The sequence below is a fragment of the Pseudochaenichthys georgianus genome, chromosome 1 (assembly GCF_902827115.2).
Source record: "Pseudochaenichthys georgianus chromosome 1, fPseGeo1.2, whole genome shotgun sequence".
Taxonomy (NCBI): Eukaryota; Metazoa; Chordata; class Actinopteri; order Perciformes; family Channichthyidae; genus Pseudochaenichthys; species Pseudochaenichthys georgianus.
Genome location: NC_047503.1, coordinates 41,113,930 through 41,138,879, shown reverse-complemented (window position 1 = coordinate 41,138,879; position 24,950 = coordinate 41,113,930). Strand labels below are relative to the sequence as shown.

At 41.8% G+C, this 24,950-nt stretch overlaps 1 protein-coding gene across 1 annotated transcript; it reads right to left on the bottom strand.

Moving 5' to 3' along the window:
* Positions 1–18,948: 18,948 nt before the first annotated feature.
* Positions 18,949–22,587, bottom strand: LOC117452996 (neuropeptide FF receptor 2-like). Its single transcript, XM_034091826.2, has 2 exons — positions 21,988–22,587; positions 18,949–20,454 (listed from the first exon to the last, which is right to left on the bottom strand). Exons 1-2 carry the CDS (start codon positions 22,527–22,529, stop codon positions 19,458–19,460), a joined length of 1,539 nt encoding a protein of 512 aa, XP_033947717.2. The 5' UTR covers positions 22,530–22,587; the 3' UTR covers positions 18,949–19,457.
* Positions 22,588–24,950: the final 2,363 nt, after the last annotated feature.

The window sequence follows — 24,950 nt, the reverse complement described above, 5'->3', positions numbered from 1 at the left end:
ACCTACCCAGGGAAGCTAACATTCACACCTAACAGCTACAGTCGCCCAGAATAAGAACTCCATAAACATAAAACTGCAGATATGTTTATTATTTCTAGCTTACATGTTTTGTGTATTAGTTATAATGTACTGCTTTCTCTTCACCAGGTGTCTGGACAAATCCCTTTCAGGGACCTGAAGTTGGTAAGGACTCATTGTTGTTGTGTAAAAGAAAGAATATAGGTAAAAACATTTATTGTTATTTGTATTCCCATATTTCCAAATCACGCAATCATAAAGAAAACACACAAAAAAGACAAAACAGTGAGAAAAAGCACAGTCTTTAAATCATCGGTTATTTCTTTCAGAGAAGCCAAGTTACCGAATCACAGCTGTTTATTTTTGGGCAAAACAGAAAACAGCTATTTCGAGAACTAATTTGTCTCCATTACCATGTAATCAGGACTGACTGCAGCTGCATCACCAAGCAGTCGGCAAGTCAGAAAATCGCATGGTTTCCGCTTCAGTTCATTTGTATATAGAGTATTGGAAACCGTTGAGGAGGGCGACACACCAGCTTACTGACAGAGCCTCTGCCATCAGGGGAGCACCCCCCTTCACTTCAGGCTGCAATAAGGTTTCTCCATCAATGAGGCCAGACTGAAACAAACACACACACACACACACACACACACACACACACACACACACACACACACACACACACACACACACACACACACACACACACACACACATCCATCTCGGTTGTTGCACTTGGGAGAATAAGAAAAACTTATCTGCCGCTCTCAAGATAACAGTGAGGTAATCTCAATGTACCTTTCTGTGTGTGTGTGTGTGTGTGTGCCTGTGTGTGTTTGTGCTGAGTCACATATTGGCGTATCGCTGACCACCGACGTCCTCTTTATACAAATGGTTTAGTATCCTCTATAACGGGTGCCGCAGTGGTCTGTGCATCTGGTCATCAGATCAGGGGGGTGCTGGGGAACTCCAGTTCGAAACCCGCTCCTGCCGCCGTTGTGTCCTTGGGCAAGACACTTCACCCGGATTTGCTCCTGTGGGTATTGTCCACAGTACATGTATAATATCAATGTGTACTTGTAACGGTGTGGCGCAGTGCGCTGTGCAATGATCATCAGATCGAGGTTTGAAACCCGCCGCCGTTGTGTCCTTGGGCAAGACACTTCACCTGAACTTGCTCCTGTGGGTATTGTCCACAGTGACCATTGCATGTATAACAAAATATGTGTAATGTGTGTATCTGTAAAGCGCTTTGAGCACTGGAAAAGCGCTATAATAAATGCAAGGAATTATTATTATTATAAATTTATTTCACACCAAATCCACCAAAACGACAACAAACAGAAAGCTTAAAGTTTGACTGTCGACTCGTTACGGTCGAATGCATGCAGATCAGCTCAGGCTGAATTGAATGGAGGCCTGACAGTGTGTGGAAGGAAAGGCAAATGTGAAAAGATTGGGGGAAAATAGAGTAATTAAGTGAAAGCATATTTGCAAAACACCCGAGGCAAAATCTGTGCAACTGTGAAAAAGCAGTCTGTTCACCTGTGAGGGCAAAATCACTGAGGCGTGATAATGTGTTAAGTAAAAAGATGATTAAAGTTAAGACTTCTCCAACACTGCAAAGCTATTTTCATCGTCAGAATTACTGTACGGGAAACTTCTGTGTAGCAGCAATGCAGTGGGAGTCACCGACTCAGGAAAGAGACATGGGAAGAGCAGGAGCTTTGATGTCAAACACTGATGGTTTATTTGGAGCTTCGGCCGGAGAATTCACATCTTGTTGTTTTTATATTGTCTTGTTGTTTTTATATTGTCTTGTTGTTTTTATATTGTCTTGTTGTTGCGTGTTGGCACATTGAGTCTGTTGTAATTTCGTTGTACTTGTACAATGACAAATAAAGTTCGTTCTATCTATCTATCTATCTATCTATCTGTCTATCTGTCTGTCTGTCTGTCTGTCTGTCTGTCTATCTATCTATCTATCTATCTATCTATCTATCTATCTATCTATCTATCTATCTATCTAAGTCACATCAGCCATGATCTGACTGCACGGTAGAGTTGCCATGTCAATTCTGAAGAACTCTACCCCAGACCCACGTATTTAGCTACTTCAGAGATAATCATCAACATGCTGCATAACAAGATAAAATCACAACACCTCTATCAGCTGACGACAACAGGCAGGAGCAGGGAGACAGAACACTGAGAGCACAGCAGCCAAGGTTACGAGGTGCGTGTGCTCAGTCAGGACAGTTTGAACTGATAAACTGGGTCAAAGTTATGGGCCTTGGAAAATATTCCCCAACAATTACAGTATAAAGAAGTATAAAAGATTCTTTTTTTTAGATAACATTGGATTTGTGTGTCCTTCAAACTCAAGGCAATCCATTATGCTCCGTTTTTTATTCTGTAAAAACAGTAAAGGAAAAAAGAAAAAACCTCTTGTTTTACGTGCATTTGGTCGGTCATAAGCAGTGTCAGTGTCAGTCTGTCCATGTTGAGGTCGATTTGCCTTTGCTTAGGAAGTAAGGACAAAATCCTGCAAGTGGAGATTTCAGACTCCGATTTGCTTAGTCTGCTGTTAAATCGTGAGGTTTGTACAGAGCAGAGAGAGGGAACATCCAGGATCAATGAGTCCTCCATTCACAATCAAAACAGACATCAAGACAACATTGTTTCTATTGACCTTCAGAATGGCTGGAGCCAGAAGGAGCGATGTGTCTGTTCAGTAGAAAATAACAACAGTTAATTCCTGCAAAGCAACAATTGTCCCCTTCAAATAAAACAAAACGTTTATCTAATTTGCAAGAGCAAATTTGTTCTGTTCAGAAATCGAATGCTGCAGGGATTGAAGATTATTTGCACAAAAGTATTCATGGGTGAATAAATGAGGGATTAGCCCATGGCTCAATAAACATTTATTTTAATTGCTTTTTCTTTGTAGAGCAAGATCGTCTTCTTAGTTTAATATTGAAAGGGTATTTATGAAATGTTACAACGTGTGTATTTTTTCCCCAACCATTCTGCTGTGCACTACAGCAACATTGAGCATTTCACTCATAAACGAATCAGGCACAATCATTGTATTGCTTTTAAAGTAATGTTTAAAATCCAAGATTATGCCGAGAAAAAGAAAGTCTGACTGAGCCTTTGGTCCATTGTATCCTCAGAATCTGTCTACATTAAACTGATGTTAGTGTGATATATCCTGTTGAGTTGCTGCAAGGCGTATAAGATGACAAACATCTGATTTGATGTCGCCAAGTGGAAGACGTTAATAAAGAACTGAGTGGTTTGGATTTAATCAAGTCTGTGTGTATTCGGCGAATTGTCAGGGCCTTCAAGTATTCAGAGAATACCCTGGAACACTCAAATAAAACAAAACAAAAAATCGATTTAATTATATAAATAAAATGTATGTAAAATGAATAAATGAGAATCGTATCTGTGTTGTTGATCTGTAATATTACAGTGTTACGTTGATTTTTTTGTCCTTCTCGGTCTATGCACTACGCATTTCAGTGGTTTTGTGTTAGAAAAAAAGCGACCAATCAGATCTGTTTCTGGGTAGAATATATATTCTATATCCTTGATAGAATACATGGCCGTTGCACTAAATGATTTGTAGCCAATGGGCGTATTCTTTCAGAGTTCCCCTCGATTCCAGGGTATTCTAGAAGGCCCGCTAGTTAACTGGCTCGAGATAGAGGATCTAGATCAGGGGTGTCAAACTCAAATACACAGTGGGCCAAAATAAAAAAATCGGTACTAGTCGAGGGCCGGACTGGTTCAATGTTTATTGTGAAACTTATTGAAATGAACTTATTGCACATTAAACCTGGAACTAACTAAGCTTAAATTATTGTCTATAAAAACAACATGAAACATTAAATAATCAGTTGCATTCATTTCTTATGGCTCTATCTGCAGCTTTTCCAGAGTCACTTATTATGATTACATTTCTCCACAGGCCAACAACAGCTTAAAAAAAACAATTTTCCTCAAAAAAACAACCAAACATGCCCTGTTGTCGTGAGAGAGAAAGTGCAGAAGGAAACATCCACTCAGTTTGCTGCTGAGATGCTAGTCCAGATACTTGGCATCTCATCTTGGGTGCAGGTTCATCAATGTTTGTGCTCAGGCTCTGAGCTGAGGAGATCCTCAGGATGGAGTGAAGGTGTGCGTGCAATATACCGGCGGGCCAGATCTAATAGTAATTAAAAATTATCCTGCGAGCCGAAATTAAATCCACCAAGGGCCTGATTTGGCCCCGGGCCTTGAGTTTGATACATGGGATCTAGATAAATGCCACGAATCAATTCATATGCCGTTTTATTGTTTTTAACGTTGAAATGGAAAGTGCAAGCAGGTGTAGATGAAGTTGTTGCGGAATTGTTTTGAGTACCCTTTTCAAGATGACAATTCAGTGAAAAGACGGACATTATAACGGCGGGGGGCGGGGGGGGTTTGTGTCTACAGACAACACACTCTCACTCCATAATCGCCCAGGAGCGACGTTTGGTCAGTGTCCGTGGCGTGCAGTTGTGACGCTCCTAGGCTCCTTCAGCGTCATAAAGGGACGCAAATAGCTTTCAACTGATTGCAATGTATTCCCATCTGCGGCGGGATTTGACGCTCATGGAAGCACGGCATTCGTTAGTGTCGGCTGCCCTTAAAGGCAATGTGAGCGTCCATTCCCATTGGATAACGGTGAATTTTACACCCGGAAGTAAGTATTCTCCTTACTGTCGATTGATTTTACAGTGATATCTGCACTACTCATCGACTCAAAAACACCAGATTATCCTTGTTAATTACACAACATTGATTGGTTTAAATTGTGTGCAATGCTTTTGTATTTTTCGCCTTCGATTCGGAGAAACACGTATTTTTTCGGAGTAAAGGATGGCAGAAGACACTACACTACCCAGAATCCCCAGCTATCGTTTGGACTACACCATGTGCTCTGTTTGACAAACCCCGTGATAGTCCTCAAGCTCTGTGATTGGAGAGTGTGCTCCGAGGGTTACGCCGAGCCTCGAACAGCACTTAAAATGGGATGGACCCACGGCAGACTGTCCAAAACTGGATTTGAACGGGTCCACCGCGTCCCCCCCTCCCCCACCCCGTCCCCAGAACTACACATGCTGGTTATTCTGTTTCGCAACATGTTCTCTATGGCACGTCTCTACTGGGAGTTGTAGTTTTAAAAACGTTTTCGTATTTCCCATAATAAGAAGTTGCCAGTATTAAACTGTGTACATCCCTGGAGGTGTAGGGGACAGGAAACACTCACATTTAAAACATATAATTAATAAATGGGTGGAAATTGCTTGTGCCCATAATGGGCAGCATTAATATATATACACACATGCCAGCTAAGGTCAGAAGAGCTTTATTTAACAGCTGGTCTTATGTGTGTGACCCCTGTGATAACATTACATTACATTAATTGATAAGCCTGAAACATGCACTTGTCAAGGTTCAGAGGCACATTTTGAAAATATGGCAGTAGCCATCGATCATCTTAAGATAAGATATACTTTATTGATCCCAAGTTGGAACATTTGCGTTACATCAGCATGTGTAACAGTTGTAAATATGCAGTGGTGTTTATTTGAAAATCATTTAGTATAATCACACAAATTCTGTGTTCTTTATTTATTGATTGTTCAATACCTGAGAAGGCCGGAGATGAAATATCTACATACATCTTAAGTGTATAATACATTATGTATAATATCAGTTAAAATAAGTGCTTCAACATAGTTAACATTGCTGGAGGTATGCACACATATTGATAGATGTCTTGTAATGCACTATTGAGGAACCTGCAACCCAAGTTTTTCATTCAGTGCAGAACTACACCATAGTTGTGTAGGCCTATATGATATGTCCATAAACCTTAGAAAATCTTGAAATCTTGAAAGGGATGTGCAAAATAGTCATTATATACAGTCTTTAATTAACTATTAGTAGAGAATAACGAGTAATGAATATACTTTATAGGGATCCTATTAATATCTAATAATAAAAATATTGAAATTCAATAACATGCTTTAACCACCAGGTGTCTCTTTATATCAGCTGTGCACCGTTATGGTGTAAATACAGCCTATCTACCAATTGGATCAAATATAAAAGTCAGCCGAATTAGTGTTGATACTGCAAGGAGACGTATTGTGTGAAAAGAAATGTAAGATGTTGTTTAATGGCTGATATATTTATGATCCACATGTTTGTCTAGAAGTCTTCTCATCAGGGCTCTATAAATACAGAATTACGGCAGAGATGTAATATTTAATGCAGCCGAACCGTGTATTACAATGCCGTTATGTGATGACTTTCAAAGAGAAAAGCAAGCACACTCGGAATAAAGTATTATTTTATTTCAAAAAAATGTTTTCGGTCTGTTTCCGGTATTTGTTAATGACGATGTGCTCTGAGATGTGAGACTGGAATTGCACAGGGGAAAATAACGTAGGCTATCTTTAGATGCGGATTTTGTTAAACTAATATGTTTAGGCTGTGGACCAACACTATACATTGACGGGGAAGGGGGTAGCAATAAAGATAACACCATTAAACAGTTACACAACATAACATAAATAATATCGATAGCAGCGTCCCTAGCTACCACCTACAATGAAAACGTTCTATGGACGCCATTTCCTGAAGTAATCTTCGTAATAACTAGCAAACTAAAGATCATGTACATCCACTGCACACATAATCTGAAATAACAACTCATATTTCTCGCATCAAATGACATCAAAACGCATTTTAATGGCCAAACTAACTTTAAAACAGGCATTTTCTACCGAGAATAAAACAAAGTTCGGCCATGTTTTCTTGTTCTGCAGGGAGAAATGTGAAGATCACATGACATAGACGCCAGCCATCGGAATGAATGGTGACAAAAATGGGGTTTGTCAAACAGAGCACATGGTGTAGTCCAAACGATAGCTGGGGATTCTGGGTAGTGTAGTGTCTTCTGCCATCCTTTACTCCGAAAAAATATTTGTTTCTCCGAATCGAAGGGGAAAAATACAAAAGCATTACACACAATTTAAACCAATCAATGTTGTGTAATTAACAAGGATAATCTGGTGTTTTTTAGTCGATAAGTAGTGCAGATATCACTCTAAAATCAATCGACAGTAAGGAGAATACTTACTTCCGGGTGTACAATTCTCCGTTATCCAATGAGAATGGACGCTCTCATTGCCTTTAAGGGCAGCCGACACAAACGAATGCCGTGCTTCCATGAGCGTCAAATCCCGCCGCAGATGGGAATACATTGCAATCAGTTGAAAGCTATTTGCGTCCCTTTATGAAGCTGAAGGAGCCTAGGAGCGTCACAACTGCACGCCACGGACACTGACCAAACGTCGCTCCTGGGCGATTATGGAGTGAGAGTGTGTTGCTACAGAAGGTCCAGTTGTGATAGACACGGTTCGCCACTGGGTTTGATAAATCATTGCTAAAATTCTAGCTCAGTTACAGCATGTTTGCTAAAATGCTTAGGACTACAGCAGAAAAGTGCAAGGTAGAACAAACTTAAAGCCGCTTACTAATCACTTTTCTTACTTAAAAGAAAAAATAGAAACCATCACAGCCTGGAAGCCAGAACATAACAAGTTTAGATGGCACAATAAACTGTATTTTAGTTGGAGACACATTATCTGCTATTGGCCTGCTAATGTTTTCTTCTGCCACCCTGTTTTCTCAAAATAAAACACTTAAAGTAGAGACACAGCTTGGGTTGCGACACAATCAAAGGAGGATGTATTTTACAGCTTGCTCTCAGAGGTCCCATAGCAGCCATGCTATTAGTGCGGCTCTAGGGGTGAGCTTTTTGTTTACCACTTTACAGACCAAAATACCTCAACAACTATGAGATGGATGCCATGACTTCCGAAACAGATATTAATGGTGCCCAGAGGTAAATTAATGTTGTTATTCCCCGATTGATCCTGAAGCACTTTGAAATATCACAACTGAAAGGCCTGCCTCTCATCTTTAACTGTAGCCCATTGACTGTTTGCTAATTAGAAATAAGCATGCTAATATGCTAAAATAAGATTATGAACGCTGCTAAACATCAGCATGTTAGTATTGTCCCTGCTAAATTAAGATGATAAACATGGTAAACATCCTACCTGCTATACAGCATGTTAGCATTGTCAGTTTTAGTAAGTTAGCATGCTGACATTAGCATTAGGATCACTGCCATAGCTACGTTTAGCCTCATAGTGCTGTTAGCATGGCTGTAGGTTGTAGAGTAGGCATTTTGTTGGTATTTCTGGATACGCTCACATGTTGACAATTTAGTAACCAAAAAGAGGGATTTACTGAGCTGATTGGTCACTGGATTAGTATCGGCTTTGCTAATCAGTTCAAAAGTTAGCTCCAAAACTTTTTTTTAAAGTTGGAAAAATATGTTAATATACAACCACCATGTTTTTTTGCATCAGCTTTTTCAGACTAAGCAATTATTCGTTTTTGAGGATTTTTAACTTCAAAGATGAAATAATTATAGGAGCAGCAAGGAATATCTGATGATGGTCGATTCGCCTACACAGGCTAGCATCATTGTGATATTCAGATCCTGAGCTATGATTGCATTTCATTTAATCCATTTAATCCATTTCTTGAGGGTGAATGCAAAACTGCCAACTGGAGAATGCCATTTTCACAAGCAATTAAAGCCCAGCTTTCTAAGAGATGGCTGCACGGCTGAGCCAACAGAATGCTCTCCATATTTGAATCGTTTGTAATTATACTCGTAATAGTCCTGTGTAATTACAACCTATTTTTCAGCAGTGACAAAATTGTTAAACACAGCATACACTCTGATCGCTCTTTACACACAAATACAAATAAAAGGGATTCAACAATTGACTCTGATTCAACAATTGAGCCAGAATAAAAATGTTTTAATAAAATGAAAATGTTATCTCTGCCAGACTACGAGGCTTTTTTAATTAACCCTCCTGTTATCCTTGGGGTCAATTTGACCCCAGGCTGTTTTAGTAGTTTAAAACATATACAAATTTCAATATTTTACACATATTTGTGTTGATTGTGTAGGGTGATATTGAGGTGACTATTACATGCAAATGTATCATTGTAAAAAAGAATACCCTCTGCTTTAGTTATTGGTCCTTTAACCACATCAAAAAGATCTTACTTTAACATTTTATTTCAATCAGTGAGATTTTATGGTGATTTATATATTTTTCGATAGTCACATTCTGGATGTATAAAGGGGTCTGTGGGGGGAAGGTTGGGGTAATGTTTTATTTAAATGGTTATTTAGGTAGTCAACTAAGATACCTAAAGCACCAGAGACCTACATGTTGGTTAACATTTGGAATATGATCATTGTCTTGAGTTTTAAACTACTGGTGTCAAATTGACTCCAGAGGATAAAGGGTGTAAAGTAAATCTGGGGATAACAGGTTAAGATTATGTTGTCTGCTTTTTTGCTAAATTACATTTTGAAGAACAGTGACCTCCTGCTCGTCTGGTCAGATCGGGAGTGTCTCGTCGTGGCTGATTAAATCTGGAGATGATATGATTGTGGAAAGACAGTAGGCCTACAGAGTTCGATTTTTTTAAGAAAGTATTACATTGATTTATGAGTTTTTCCTGTGGATGTTATCGGCCTGCTGCGAGCCTCTCAGGGTTTGATGAAGTTCTCGTTCAATCTGGTGAGCTGATTCACTCACTACGCACTGCTGTTTTTGTTTATGCATTGGACTGAATCAATAGCACAGCAGTACTTCCTTTATCTAAGAGAGAGTGTGCAAAAACACTTCAGAAAAATAAACAACCAAACAAATCAAAGGCAGTTGACATTATCTTTAGTTGGCCTGGGAAACTGAGTTTCCATGAATAACAAAGTCTGAATATGTTCTGCATTTGGCAAAAAGGCAGCAATTGTATTTATAAAAAGCGAACGTTCTGGCTTCTTTATACTTTAGCACTGCAAGTCCCAATATTTTTAAGTAAAGTCTGATAATAAAACAGTTGGTCATTAATTTATTTGACAGAACTTTTATAAACAACTATCTTTGCAGGTTGGACTAAAAAAAGGGTATTTAAGAGCCAATGATTATCAAGGAAAGAATCAGCAGAAATAATCAGTCAGTTTTAGAGAGGCACTGATGGCTTGTGGTTTACGGTGCAGACCATTAACTTTGCTGCTTTGAGGCTGTCCAGGGACCTTTTAGATACCCCTAAAATGTATGCTTGGGTCAAATAGGCTTTAACATATCTGCAGACAATGATTGCCGTGTATAAATGGGCATTAAATGAAAATGTAGCCTTGAATAAACAGGCAGACATCTTTAATTAGATAAAACTTCCTTTTAAATGCTCTTCTCTTCAGAAGAAACTGTGGAGAGGAACATCATTTCACTGACTCTTATCGATGTGTGATGTGTTGGGGAATAGCTAATTGAAGTTATGTCAATATCACAGTTGAACAAAAAGCAATTTCCTTTCTGAAAACCACCTTGTAAAATATAAGCTATGTTTTGTTCTTTGCAACAGAGATCTCATTATTTTCACACTATTTTCCAGCTTTTTCAGGTCACGCTTTCCGTGCCTTTAGATTGCATTGCACATCGCTCTGCTCTTGAGTCAAGTTTCTGTTGTCTCATTGCAAACATGAATAATAGAAATATGAAGATGCTAGAGAAGGAGGAAGGGAAAATAAAGGACAGGATATTGTTAAAAAATAAATGTGTGACAGTGATATAGCAGTGACGCAAGAAGAAAGGAGATGGCCAAATCAGAGGAAAGGAAAGAGTGGTAAGGAGAAAGAGTACAATACAGATTGATGAGACGATGCGGGAAAAAAGATCTGGGATTAGAAAAAGGACTAAATATCTGGAACATGTAAAGCAATCATGAGTTGAAGTGTGCCTGTCACGGCTAGGCAAACCAGTATGAACCCAAAAGCACGACTCGACAAACAAAGTACAAATAAAAGTCTTTACTGAAAAAATAGTGACACTGTGAGCTCTCCGTAGAGGTACAGGTTTCGATAACAAAAAACACTCTTACGAGGAAAAGGTTAACATAGTATCAAAAGTAAAAAAGATAAAGTAAATTCCAAAACCTCGGTTCTTAGCTCTTAGCTAACATGGACTTCACGCTGGCAGTCAGGCACATGGAACGAAACGAACTGGCGACAAGGGAGACAGAAACTATATATAGGGGAACAGGTGCAGACAATTAGGGTGGAGTCGACAATCACAGTGGAGGGAAAACACACAAGGGGAGGAAGTGAGGTAATCTGCAACAAGAAGGAAAGGTTACTACAAAATAAAACAGAATACAAGACTGAACTTAAAACATTAACTTAACAGATTTTACGAGATATAACAGTCCCAGGGACTTAAAGGGGAAAATGGGAGAAACCTCAGGGAGAGCAGCAGAGGAGGGATCCCTCTCCCAGGACGGACAGACGTGCAATAGATGCCGTGTGTAAATTGAAAAGATAATACATTTGCAACATAGGTAGTCCAAATGTTTGGAAATGCATGTGTGTATAATAGGAAGATGAATCCACGAGGATATCCATCCAGGACCGATGATCCAGGACCACAGCCACGCCTCAAGATCCAGGGCTCGCGATCCAGGACACAGGACCGCAGGATCATCCATGACTCCGGATCCCGGCGTATATAGACACCAAAAAGAAAGAAATGTGGGGAAGCTGGGTTAATCGGAACATGAGAGTACACAGGCTCAGAGGAGCTACCTTTTGCCGGTCCGCATCGGCTAACATGGGCTTTACTGTAGCTGAGTTACTTTCTAAGATGCGGAGCCGGGCTTCTATGGCTATGATTCCCACCTCCAACCTAACAACTATACTACATTTAACACATGTATCGGTACCAGTAAAGGAGGTAGGGAAGTAACCAAACATGAGACAGTTGGAGCAGGAAATAGCACCCGAGGGTGGGGAAAGAGCCATGGCTAGCTATCAAGCTAAAGTAGCTACCGTTAGCAAACCCGAAAAGAGTGTAGGCAACTGTGGAGTTACAGTCGCTAAGAGAAGGAGAGTTGTGAGTGCTTAAGCTGTAGTAACGTGTGATTACAACGTCAGGCAGTTGCCGTGATCAAGAGTTTTAAAACGATCGATTAAGTTAAGATAATAAGCTATCAGCAACAGAACAGGCACACGGGATACCCGTGTATATTTGTCTAATTTCTAGCCAGAATATGTCGTTACACTTGATATAAGTCTTGTTTTTAGACAAGGCATCTTTTTAAGTCAAAGTCTCATAAAAACATCTTATTTTATAGGAAAATCTCCAACTAACATCAGAAAACAGAAAAGGTCTAAGCATTTCTGGCTTTTTTTGTTAAGCCCCTGTCACACTGTTCCGAAATTGACACCAGATGCACACACGAATATGGAATTGTGAATTTCGCACGAAGATGCCCCCGAACCACACACGAAGGCAACATTTACATGACATTCAAGACATACAACTGCAACGAAAGTAACACAACCAATTATGTTAAAGTACTATGATACTGCACTGATATTTTCAGACTTTGTTCTTTACTTTCTCCGTCTTTATATGTAGAAGATATTACGTTTTCTCCGTCATGTTATTTCCATAGCAACAACAACTTCCTGTCAATTTGCCTTCAAAATGAAAGCATCTAAATAAACCAGGAAGTTAACCTAAATGACATTTAAGACATACAACTGTAACGAAAGTAACACAACTAATGTAATATCCTTTTCAGTTTCACAGAACACAAATTGGGTTATTTACATAATATGTTTACATGATTTTGTTGTGCAATAAAACAACCCGATGGACACACGACACGATAAAGGAAATGTTCAAATTCGGCTCTGATCATAACAACATCAGGCCATTCGTGAGGGCATCTTAGCCTTCGTATGACCGCCGGTGGAGTTTCTCAGGCTCCGGCGGCAACTTTGCGAGCGGTGGCAAAACTTTGGCATGCCAAAAGATTGCCGAAGGACCTTGCGAAGGTTCATTTTCGTGTTGAATGTGTGTGTCCATTTTGCCCTTCGTAAGGCACCCGTGAGGGCATCTTGTCAAATCGTGTCATCTTCGTCTGATCATCGGTTCCATCGGGCATTTTTCGCCCCCATGGAACCGCTGATCGGACGAAGATGACTTGACAAGATTTCGGGACAGTGTGACAGGGGCTTTACAAATTCCCTAATTCTGGTCAAATATATTTCAAAATAAGTTTTCCCAGCCAAATACAAGATCTCATCTAATTATCTTTACTTCAATAAATGTTACCAAGCCATTTTGTACTTGTTCTATGGCAGATTAGTTCACTTATTAAAAGCAAAAACACCTTTTTTATTATATATTTACTCATTTTTGGAGCAGCATTTATTCCTGTGTGTCAAGTGCTGAACATTGTAAATGAAAACCTAGCGAGCCAGATAACAGTTAAATCAGGAGAGACTTCATTTCGGCGGGGCGTGTGGCGCAGTGGGTTGTCCTTAGGTGTTCGGATCAGGGGGTCACAGCAGGTTCAAACCTCACTGCAGTCAGCATGTCGTTGTGTCCCTGAGACACTTCACCCCAAATTGCCCCTGTGGGGATTGTCCACAGTATTGAGTATGTAAGTCGCTTTGGATAAAAGCGTCTAACAAGTAACATGTAATGTAATGATGTGCAAATTCATGGGCTTGTCTGGAGGAAAGGGCTGACGACAACGAGGGCGAAGAGAAGAGCTGCAGGAGAAGGGTGATTCTCAAACACAACATAGCCTGGTGTACAACTTAAATTACAATATACTATAATATTAATTTTTTTGCCCCACATGCCCAAAATAAACTGCCTCCTCCAGAGGAAGATGTGGCAAGAAAACATCATGGCACAGTCTGCTAAGTAAAAGCTGTTCAAGGTTATGTTGATGCAGAACATCGTTTCTGTGCAATCCATTTCTCTTCTGTAATTAACATCTTCAATACAATATACAGTAAGTTGTGATTTGTGTTCTTGGCTCCGCGGCAGTTACCTCGTCATAATGCAGATCATTTCATAGCATTTTCGGTTCATGGTTTCTGTGCCTTCTGTGCATTTCACTAGACTGGATTCGCTCTCTTGTGTTAAATGGCCCTTGTCCTTTTCCAACATAAGAAAAGATAAACAGGCTATTGTTAGCACACGATTCTGACGCTGGAGCAGAATGACGCATGAGTAAGGCCATGGCCAAAACACAAAGGAACTAGAAGGGAAGAGGCAGAGCATTGGGGTGAGCGCAAAGAAAAATACATTGATGAGAGGATTTGGCCAAAAAAAGACCAGAGGATCAAATAACCTGGATGTCTGAAGAAAGGAAAGCAATCATGAGGTAAAGTGCCTCATCATAAGTCCTCAGGATACCAGAGATGAAGTGTGTGTGTGTGTGTGTGTGTGTGTGTGTGTGTGTGTGTGTGTGTGTGTGTGTGTGTGTGTGTGTGTGTGTGTGTGTGTGTGTGTGTGTGTGTGTGTGTGTGTGTGTGTGTGTGTGTGTGTGTGTGTGTGTGTGTGTGTGTGTGTGTGTGTGTGTGTGTGTGTGTGTGTGTGTGTGTGTGTGTGTGTGTGTGTACAAAATGTCCTAATATGATATTTTTGGTATTACTCCATTGTCAAAAACAGGTTTTTAATTTGTTGCTTAAAATATCCCACCATGTCTTTGAGGATGAAAGAGACGGAGAGGAAGACATATCAGATAAATATAAAAAGCCTTGTGTGATAGCTCGACCTATCTTACATAAAAGGCCTCTAACATTAGCAGAGGGGTGTGTGTGTGTGTGTGTGTGTGTGTGTGTGTGTGTGTGTGTGTGTGTGTGTGTGTGTGTGTGTGTGTGTGTGTGTGTGTGTGTGTGTGTGTGTGTGTGTGTGTGTGTGTGTGTGTGTGTGTGTGTGTGTGTGTGTGTGTGTGTGTGTGTGTGTGTGTGTGTGTGTGTGTGTGTGTGTGTGTGTGTGTGTGTGCGTGTGGTCTAGCATTACTATACTTGTGGGGACCTAAATCTGTTTACATAGTCCCGTGTGGGGACTCGCCTCCCTTATGGGGACAAATTGGAGGTCCCCATGAGACTTGGTTAGGTTTAGGATTAGGGTTAGGTTTGGGTTAGAGGTAGGGTTATGTACTCCGGTGTGGGACTAGGTTGCACTGGCCTAGGGGTCTGTGGATGGGTGTTGTGAGGGTGTCTGTCTGTTGGTGTTGGGGTCCATGGGCCAAGGAGGATGAGTGGGTCAGATCATCCCTGGGACTGGTGGGCAGAGGAGAGGGAGGATCCAGAGGAGATTTGTCTTAGGCGTCGTTGAGTCCCCTGGGTGTGGTTGTCCCTAGTTTCTGGATCCATGATGTTTCTGCCCTCTTCCTCTGCCCGATGGTCCACCGGTCATTGGTTTCCAGGCCTGAGATGATTAGTTGATCTGGCGAGTGTAGTTGGAAGTGGGTGACCAGGGGGGTTGGGAGTCGACCTTCTGTGTGTGTGTGTGTGTGTGTGTGTGTGTGTGTGCGTGCGTGCGTGCGCGTGTGTGTGTGTGTGTGTGTGTGTGTGTGTGTGTGTGTGTGTGTGTGTGTGTGTGTGTGTGTGTGTGTGTGTGTGTGTGTGTGTGTGTGTGTTCACCAGATCGTTCTGGAGAGTAGAGAGTTTGAATTATATTACAAATATAAATGTAATATTCTACAGAGGTAGAAACAAACAAAATCAAGCTCTTCGATACTGACGGGGCTGGAGAAAGAGACGACATTACCAAAAAAGGAATTTCTTTTAACCATAAATATTTGTCAACCCATGACATTGGCTGGACCGTGACTGCCCGATGTATATGATACACATTATTTCCACTGCATCAAACATGCAGTGTCCTCCAGGGATGAACATGTTGTTTAGAATAAAGCGACCAGTCATTGACTCATATCAACACCTCCGTATGGTGGGTCAAATGTGACACTGTTGCAAAAAGAGGATATTCTTAGCCTTCCAATGATATCCTTATTGTTCTTAAAATATTCAGCAAAATATGTCACAAAATGCAATGACTGTTACCAAGACAAGATTTTGAGGAAGATGCCTTTACATTTTGCTGATAATTTGTTTCCCATAGGTATTTAAAAAGGGAGGATCCAGGCTTAATACTATGGGGGTGTCTATACAGTAGCCCCACCTGTTAATGCCTCACCAGTTAAGTTGCTCCGGTCACCACTCGTCAACGTTGGATTAATCATCTGAATTTGGAAATACAATTTTAATATTCTAAAAGCAAAGACTTCATTTTTATTTTAAGGTTAGATAGAAACCCTGTCCTGTAATTAGAGCCTAACATCCATTATTTCGAGAGGCGTTGGGAGGAAGGGGGAGCAACGTGATCAGACTGAGAGGAGAAGGTGAACTCTGAAGGGGACACCTTGTCTTTTACAGCTTCAGACATGCAATCATCGTCTGAACAAGACAAAACAAATTGATATTCGGAAAGCAATTTGTTTAAAATCAACGAAAACACAGAAAGTTGTTTTTCATAAATCCACCTTTTATCTCGGGATGCGCCGTTGCGAGCCGACTGCTTCCGATAAACTCTTTGTGCCAATCACACGCAAAAGAAAATGGCAGCTTCAGTCATTTACTCAAATCGCTAACCTGGTTATTGTTGTTCCTGAACCTACCTTTCCAAAGCCATATCAGAATAATTTTTTGCAGATGTGATTTTTAACAGAAGTATCGGACAAATAATGTCACCCTGCGGAGAGTAGCGTCCAATCAGGAAACCCCTTTTAATATGTTTTTCTGATACAATGTTGTTGTTTGCTTGAAGATAGAATAGAAACGGTTGACTGTTGCCAAATTCTCTTCACCAAAGTTAGGGTTTTCCTTCTGTGATGTCCATTTCATAAACTCGATGAGACTGGCTCGGAACTGCTCCCTCCTCCAACCTCTTTGAAACTGTTCTCATAAAGCAATGAGAGCTACTAATAACTTCATTCAGATCCCATTAAGATTTAATCAAGGCTGGCGGAAGAGAAGATTTGGCAAAATAACTTGTATTCGTCTATTTCAGGCCTATTAGCAAAGGACCGATTCTAAAATCCTCAAGCTGAATTCTGAAGTAAAGCTTTGTTCTTGCTCACGTTCTGCATATGAGAAAATGAATCGCACTTAAACAGACAAAATGTTAGCTTTTTTAATGAAACACCAAATGCACAATTTTAATTACACATGTCCTCAGTCAACAAAGTGCACAACTGACAAAGAGAGAGGTAGATGAAAGTAAAGCGAGACGGAGAGATGAAAGACACGGTCACAGTTTATGGCATAGAGATGTTCTAAGGTACAAAGCAACGTTATCCAATGACAGAAATAGGACAGTCTCAACACAATGTGATGCCTTAAGTGTTGCACCGCTTCACTTTTGCTGCGGGGGGTGTGATTAGCAGCTTGATGTCACAGCAGTTCATGCTATTCACCACCTCTGTCCTGCAAACAACAACTGGAAGCAGCCTGAGGGCAGATGGTGTTGTCCGTGTATATGCATCTGTGTGTGTGTGTGTGTGTGTGTGTGTGTGTGTGTGTGTGTGTGTGTGTGTGTGTGTGTGTGTGTGTGTGTGTGTGTGTGTGTGTGTGTGTGTGTGTGTGTGTGTGTGTGTGTGTGTGTGTGTGTGTGTGTGTGTTTTATTTCTTTAACCTTTAAAGCTATACTGCGTCAGTCCTTTACTCAACAAGGCATTTACCGGTGTAACAGGCAGCGAATCCATCGAGCCGACCACTATCCTGTTATCAAGTCCTAAAACTGTTATACGGATATTCATGGTACAGCTAGTTTGATATATCACATTTCAAGGTCAGCCCCCTTACATTGCAACCATGTTTGACTAACCTTTAGTGGTATCTAGACATGTTTAATTTGTCTTGGTTTTGAGGTTTCTGTTTCGTGTGTGTCTCACAGGTTTACACTGATTTACGGTTAGCAGTAACACACCTAAACACACATCAACGTGCAGGTTTTATCAAGAAAGAAAAAGACCACTGGGACCCCGCGGTAACTCCCGTGGTACAGTAGATTGCATGCACCGTATATCTGATAAAGCAGAAATGGCAGAATATATTTTCAAAGAAACAGTGTGCAAGTAAATAAACGTGGATGTAAACAAAGTAAAAGACAATCCGGTTTGCAGATGGATTTTAGAAGCCAATTTGTAAGGCTTCAAAGAGACCGTGTTTTTTTGGAGGACTTTGTTTACAAGAAAAATCCGCAGAGCTAAAGTGGCATACTTCTTAAATCCGCATGAAAACAACTTCTTCCTGCAAACACTACTCCACTGTTGACTGCAGGACAAATATCTAATTATCAACTGATTCGTTTGGGTACAATTATCCCCAGACACAGCAGGCAGAAAAAGACTATTATGAACGGTGTTAGACTGAATGATGAGATGAAATTGAGACAGGACACTGATTTTGGAAATTATTAAATCCTCTGAGAACCATAACGACAATTGTATTCATCAAAATTACAGAAACGTTATCTCAACACCAGGTCAAATTAATCCTCATGATTAGAAACCACTTGAGGCGAAGGAGACATTTTGTTTTTTTGGTTTATTAGGGGTAACTGGCCCTTAAAACTTCCTTTTGAATTATGAAAACTAGCTTGCCACCTAGCTTTGGAAATCCGTTGCACCTTCTTTTATACCCTCCTGCCTGTAATAGCAATATCACAGTTCATAAGAAAATAAAAACACTCATTATAAGGTAGGTTTAAGATGATCTGATTAATATACTATTTCATTCAAATCGCCTGTATGACTGCACGCATGAACAACTGCTGCGAAAGAACACATCATCACAGACTGCAGAAGATGATGGTGACAGTATCCTGCAAAGACGAGAATTGTCAGAATCTCCGATACAGTATTTTCCTTCTTTATCATTAAGAAAGACAGAGAAGCAAATAAACTCCTTACACTGATATGTCCTGCTGGGTTATGGTCTTGAGCCAATGTTAGACACGACTGTGACTTGCAGCTCAATCATTTATGGTATGACTTGTGTGTAATGACGCAATGCTTCAATTAGATATTTTTAATGATAACCTGCTTCCTAGCCGGAGGCTATTAAAACATGGCTCTTCCCCCGGAGGCTTCTCTCCATCACCGCTCGTTCCACCTGCCATCGTCAGCATGAGCTCAGTGGTCGAAGCATTGTTCCTAAAGCCCTTGTGCTTTGGTGGTACGAGGAGAATACTGCACAATGAAAGAAGTAGTGTGCAGACCAGATCAGTTTATTCACCATACAAACAGTGGCTTTTGCAAGGGATTAACCGACACGGTCTACTGCAGAATGAATCAGAAGCTGTGTGTGTTTTGCATCCTTCAGGACGGACAAATCAATAATATTTCCCTGCTGATACTAGCCTTCAAAGGCTGGTCATAGTGGTTGTTCCATCCTCCCTTTCTTCGACTTGAAAGTAGGTTTGTGATGTTTTGCTTCTGTAATGCCCAGAAAAACCGAGAACGTCCCTGTCCATGGTAATGATGTCTTTGTTATCAGCTGACGGACCATATATTCTCTCACCCGAATGCCTCCTCAAAGGCAGAAAACCTATTTCCACAGACTCGATTCCCAAAGGTAATGATCCTGCGTTCTCATTCACGGAGTGTCTTCTTGTGGGCAGGAAGTCCCCTCTTTCTACAGAGAGGTGTTGTATTTGGAGCTGGCACGGGAACAAGGAGCTGTCACACACGGTGGGACTGGAGCGACACCAGTCTGAGATGCTGTGGTCAGATCCCGCTCGGCTGTCTGAACTGTCTCCGACCCTCTGCCCGAGCCCCTGGCCTCGAGCCAAGCTCAACATCCTTGGGATCGCAACGATGGATGCAGACGCCGCCACAGCAGCGGCGGCAATATGGCGGCGCTCAGCAGAAGTCCCTTTAGAGTCTGTGATGACCGTGGAAGGAGACGCCGCCGCCGCTGAGCTGGAGAACGTGGAGGAGCCGAAGAAAGACGCCACTTTCTGGTAGTACCGCGTCCGCATCCCTTTGGCCGAGCGGTACAGATCCCCGATGAAACAGTAGCAGATGGGGTTCAGGCTGGAGTTTGTCAGGCCGAGCCACTGGGCAAACGGCCGCGTCTGCAGGAGCCAAGATGGTGGCCTTTGTTCGCAGTCGATCCAAAGGTCAGCCAAGTAGAGCGGCAGCCACGACACGGCGAATAACAGCACCAGACACACCACCATCTTGGCGATCTTCTGGCGCATCTTGAGGCGTGAGGCGTGCAGAGCTTTGCTGCGAGGATCCAGATCAGCGAACGTGGATTTTGTTCCTCCCCAAAGTCGCCTGCCAGTCAGGAAGCCTATCGTGAGGTTAAATGTCACAGGCAGACAGTAGAGCATCACGAACAGCAGCACGTTGTATCTGAGGAAGACAAATAAAAAATCATGTAGGGAAAGCTCTTTAAAAACATAAATATTCATAAATGAAGTCGGTTCTCTCTATTTCTACTTATAAGATCCATCTGTTTGTGGTAAAACACTTAAGGTGTAGTTATTTCCATTGCTGAATATGCTCTTCTCTGCTGTTTAGAAATGCATGATGAGTCAAGAATATTTAATTAAAAGGACAACATCCTTCCTCTGAAGTTATGGATGGGTCGCAGCTTAATTAAAGTCATTAGTATTTTTGAAAGGAGCTCATTTGTTTTCATTGATTTGTCATTGACATAACAATGAGCTCCTTTCAGAACCATGTTCTTCTCTTTTCACCATCAAAATACAAGGTCAATATGACAGTATTGTAAACAACAGCATTGTCTTGGAACTCCCGTAGGGTTCAAGGGTATCTGTGAATAATCAACACTATACGCACAGTTGCCAGCACACAGTTGCAAAGTGAGTGGCAGACAATGAAGCTAGAATGGCATATGAAGAAACACAATAGAAATTACTCATAATTAGGGAAAACAACACGGGAACATTCTGACAAAGGGTCTCTAAACCTGTTTGAATTAAAATAGCACTGAAAAGCAAAGAAAATTGTTTGTGGACCCAACTGATTACATATTGACATTAAAGGTGGGGTAGGTAAGTTTGAGAAACCGACTCGAGATCGGTAGAATTTGAAAATACACAACCGGAGAAAATCTGCCACTTCCTTACAGAGCCCCTCCTCCAACACACACGAACGCACACATGACCAATGAGGGCACGAGGTAAGTTTGTGCCCCGATGGAAGGCTGACAGGCAGGTAGGCCATCAGGTTGTACTTTTGACAGTATTACGGCTTCTACAGATGACATTTTTTTATTTATGGATTTTTTGTCAAAGCACTTCAGATATTCATTGCTATCGGGATGTTAAGAGTATTCCATGGAATATAACAAAAAGTGTATCTCGAGCTGGTTTCTGAAACTTACCTACCACACCTTTAAGTTACTTTAAGTTGGAAAGACTAAAAACATCAGACAGCCAAACTCCACGTATCACGTTTGCGATCCAAAAAACTATCACAGAAAACATCTACTTGATAAAAGTCTAATAGTATCCTCAGAACACCAAGGAACATATTGCTGGGTAAAAGTTGCATCTCGCTGAGTAAAGTCAAAATATCTTTGCTTTGGTTTCGATGAAGACAAGGAATGAGAAAAAAAATGTAATGCGACAGATCACTGATTTATTTTTACGGAGCAGCTCATAAGTGAGCACTCTCTTAGTGACAGCGGTCCTCAGATTCCACATGCTAAATTGGCCATTGAGAGAACTGCTGGACACACAAGAACTGCTAATGCTTGATGAAGTAACTTTGGCCAAGTAGCATCTAATGACTCACTGTAAACTGAGTGTGTCAGGCTGCATCATGATTTGTAAGTAGACAAAAGATCTCAAATCGGTAGGAGGCCAGAGCGGCTGAGATTAGATCCCAGACTAGATTTGAGTCTGTTGGAGAACCTACCCTTGTTTAAGGCGATGCTGAGGCCACTTCTCCTCACAGATCAAGATGGCAAACGTCCCAAAGCTGATCTCCCGGCGCCGGTTCATCACGGCAATAGGAGCGCATATGATCGAAGACACCGTCCACACCACGGCGACGGTTGCCAAGATTCGACGGCTGGTAAACATGGAACGAGCTCTCAGTGGAGAGCGAACACTGTAGTAGCGATTCACGCTGATCACAGTTAGCGTTAACACACTAGCAGAGACCGAAAGAGCCTGCGTGAAGGGCACCGCCCGGCAGAGCAGATCCCCGTAGACCCAGCCCGAGTAGATCTTGCTCCCCAGGGTGATGGGCATGCAGACCAGCACCACAGCCAGGTCGCACACCGCCAGGTTCACCAGGAGGCTGCGCGTGGCGCTGACGCCCGCCAGCTGCCGGCTGCGCCTGTTGGTGAGGACGCGCAGGGACATCAAGTTCCCAACAAATCCCAGAATGAAAGACAGGCAGTACATGACAGTCAGAGCGATGGTGCTGGGCTCGTGCAGAGTCCAGAGGAACATGCTCTCCAGATTAGCCAAGTCCTTCAAATAAAAGGTGGAGGACAAGGGATCATGGTCAAAAGTGGGCGTCTGTTGAGAGGATGAGAGTAAAGGGGTGAGGATGAAAGCGGGGTTGAGGAGAGAGGAGGGCAGCAGAGAGGGGAGAGGTGGATTGAGGGTGGCAGTGGGGGAATTTAAAGTAGAGGGAAGCATTATGGAGCTGTGGAAGCTGAAGGTGTGGTTGAGTACTTCCCGAGACTCGTCGTACTGCAGCAGCGGAGAGAAGCTGGGCTGGACTGAGCTCCAGTCTGTGGGCTGGACCCGGGACAGATCCATGCTGCCCTGCCCGTGGAGAAAAAGGTTTGAGAGGTATGAAAATCCCTCGTCTGTAAGGCTTACTGTAGTGGCTTCCCTTGGTCCTCATTCAAATCCATTCAGAGACACAGCAGAGGACAACAAAATCCTTGTGTCAAAATAAATAAATACAGGTTCCAGTCATGTGGTACGCAGGTCCGTATGTTCTGAGAGGATAAACATATTTGTAAAAGGATGGAAATCATGGTCCCCCATCTTTTGTTGCTTCTTATGAGTCAGCTGGAGTCATGATGGTGCGGCACAGGTCCCAGTGCAGTCTGCATGTAACATGTACATTCAATCCTCCAGGGAGTGGCAGTCTGAACCAGATAGTCCCTCTCCAGCTGTTAATAGACTTCTCACCTTCGAGAAAACAAAAATCCCTTTCTCTCTCGTCGTCCTCCTCCTCCTCCTCGCACCTTTAGTCCTTCACAGGTCTGCAATCAGATCTGTTTAGAGAAAACATCACATCAATCAGAGGATGGTTTTCTCCCTTCAGCTGTATTAATATCTCTGTAGCAGCGCAACAGATAACAACACATTCCTGGATCGAAAAACACTGAAAAGCTTTTAACATCTCCTCATAGTGTGTTTGTGTCACATGCCTCTCCCAGTAGGTGGTAGAAAACACTCAGTAAGGGACAAAGTGAGAAAGGAAAAGATTGTGTATTTTACAAGGGCACATGGTAAAGCAACTGGTTTGCAGCATTTAATTAATGTAAATTATTCATTGAATAAGCGCATCTAGCAGGATGTTCATTCTCATTGTGCTTATCGACAAAGAGAGCCAGCCAAGATCAAATGATTGCCATTAAAAGGAGGTTTAAGTACAACATGGCAGGACAGAAACTTAAATATATCATGTTATATTATATTGTAAGTAAATTAAAGGGCTGCTTGTTAACATTATGATCTTACCCTCAGAGAAAAGCAAATCCAGTTACTGTTTACTGCTCGATCCTCTTCAAAGCTGACCGCCTGGAGATGTTGAATAAAGCAGCCAGGTGCTGCCTGGAGATCTGCACCAAAAAGATTAATAAAAGTTGATGCCCGTGAATCGCTCACAGCAGCAGATACACGCGCTGCTAATAATCCGCCTCTGAGTCTCCCGGCTCCAGAGGGGTTTGTTGTTGGAAGAGCTCTTTGTGTTTCCGACAGCCTTTATTCTTCTCTAACGGGGTCCTCACATGTCTGCGCTCCTGCCAACGGGATCTGCGAGCCTCCGCAGGACTGAGATGGGAGAGGAGTAAAGTGAGGTAGGGAGGGAGGGATGGAGGCAGCAGCTGCCACACACACACACACACACACACACACACACACACACACACACACACACAGTCGCATACACACACAGTCAGTCGCATACACACACACACACACACACACACACACACACACACACACACACACACACACACAGTCAGTCGCATACACACATACACACACACACACACACACACACACACACACACACACACACACACAGTCAGTCGCATACACACACACACACTCTGCCGCGCAGCTCCAGTGGCACTCTTTATAAACCTGTACTCAATCAAAAAAGTGTATGTCACTCCGCAGGCTTCCCCTATTTCTTCAAGTTTCCGCTACCACATATTGTAATTGACGTTTTTCTCCTTTCTTGATGATCAGAAATAAGAGGATAAGTGGATTCCCTCTCCTCTGATTGAGTATAGCAGACAAATAGCTTATTGATTGGTGCTTATCTTCTCTTTCACAACAACGACAAGTTATGACAACATCGATGGAGTATACAATATTATATCACAGTAGAAATAGTCCTATCTGGTCTCAGTGAACACATCCCTTTATGAATAAATGATGGGACAGGAAGATAAATGTTGTAGGAAAGACACAAACATGTGTATAAAAGTATGTTTTGTGTATTGAGAATGATATTTACTCACTGCAGCCTATAACCTTGCTTGAGTACGTGCTGTATCTTCATCGTTTTACCTCGACATAACATCTCAGTATAACCTGCTGTCGGGGCCCCATAGGGCAAAGATGGTGCCTGGCCCCTATTGACTCACTTTAAATAAGACACTTCATTATTTCCCAAGACAC

Bases quoted from the DNA above. Each gene is read 5' to 3' on its own strand.
- LOC117452996 (XM_034091826.2), bottom strand. From the start codon at position 22,529: ATGTTCCTCTGGACTCTGCACGAGCCCAGCACCATCGCTCTGACTGTC. The intron at 20,455-21,987 runs GTAGGTTCTCCA...TGTCTTCCTCAG, and splicing joins CAGCATCGCCTTAAACAAGG to ATACAACGTGCTGCTGTTCG.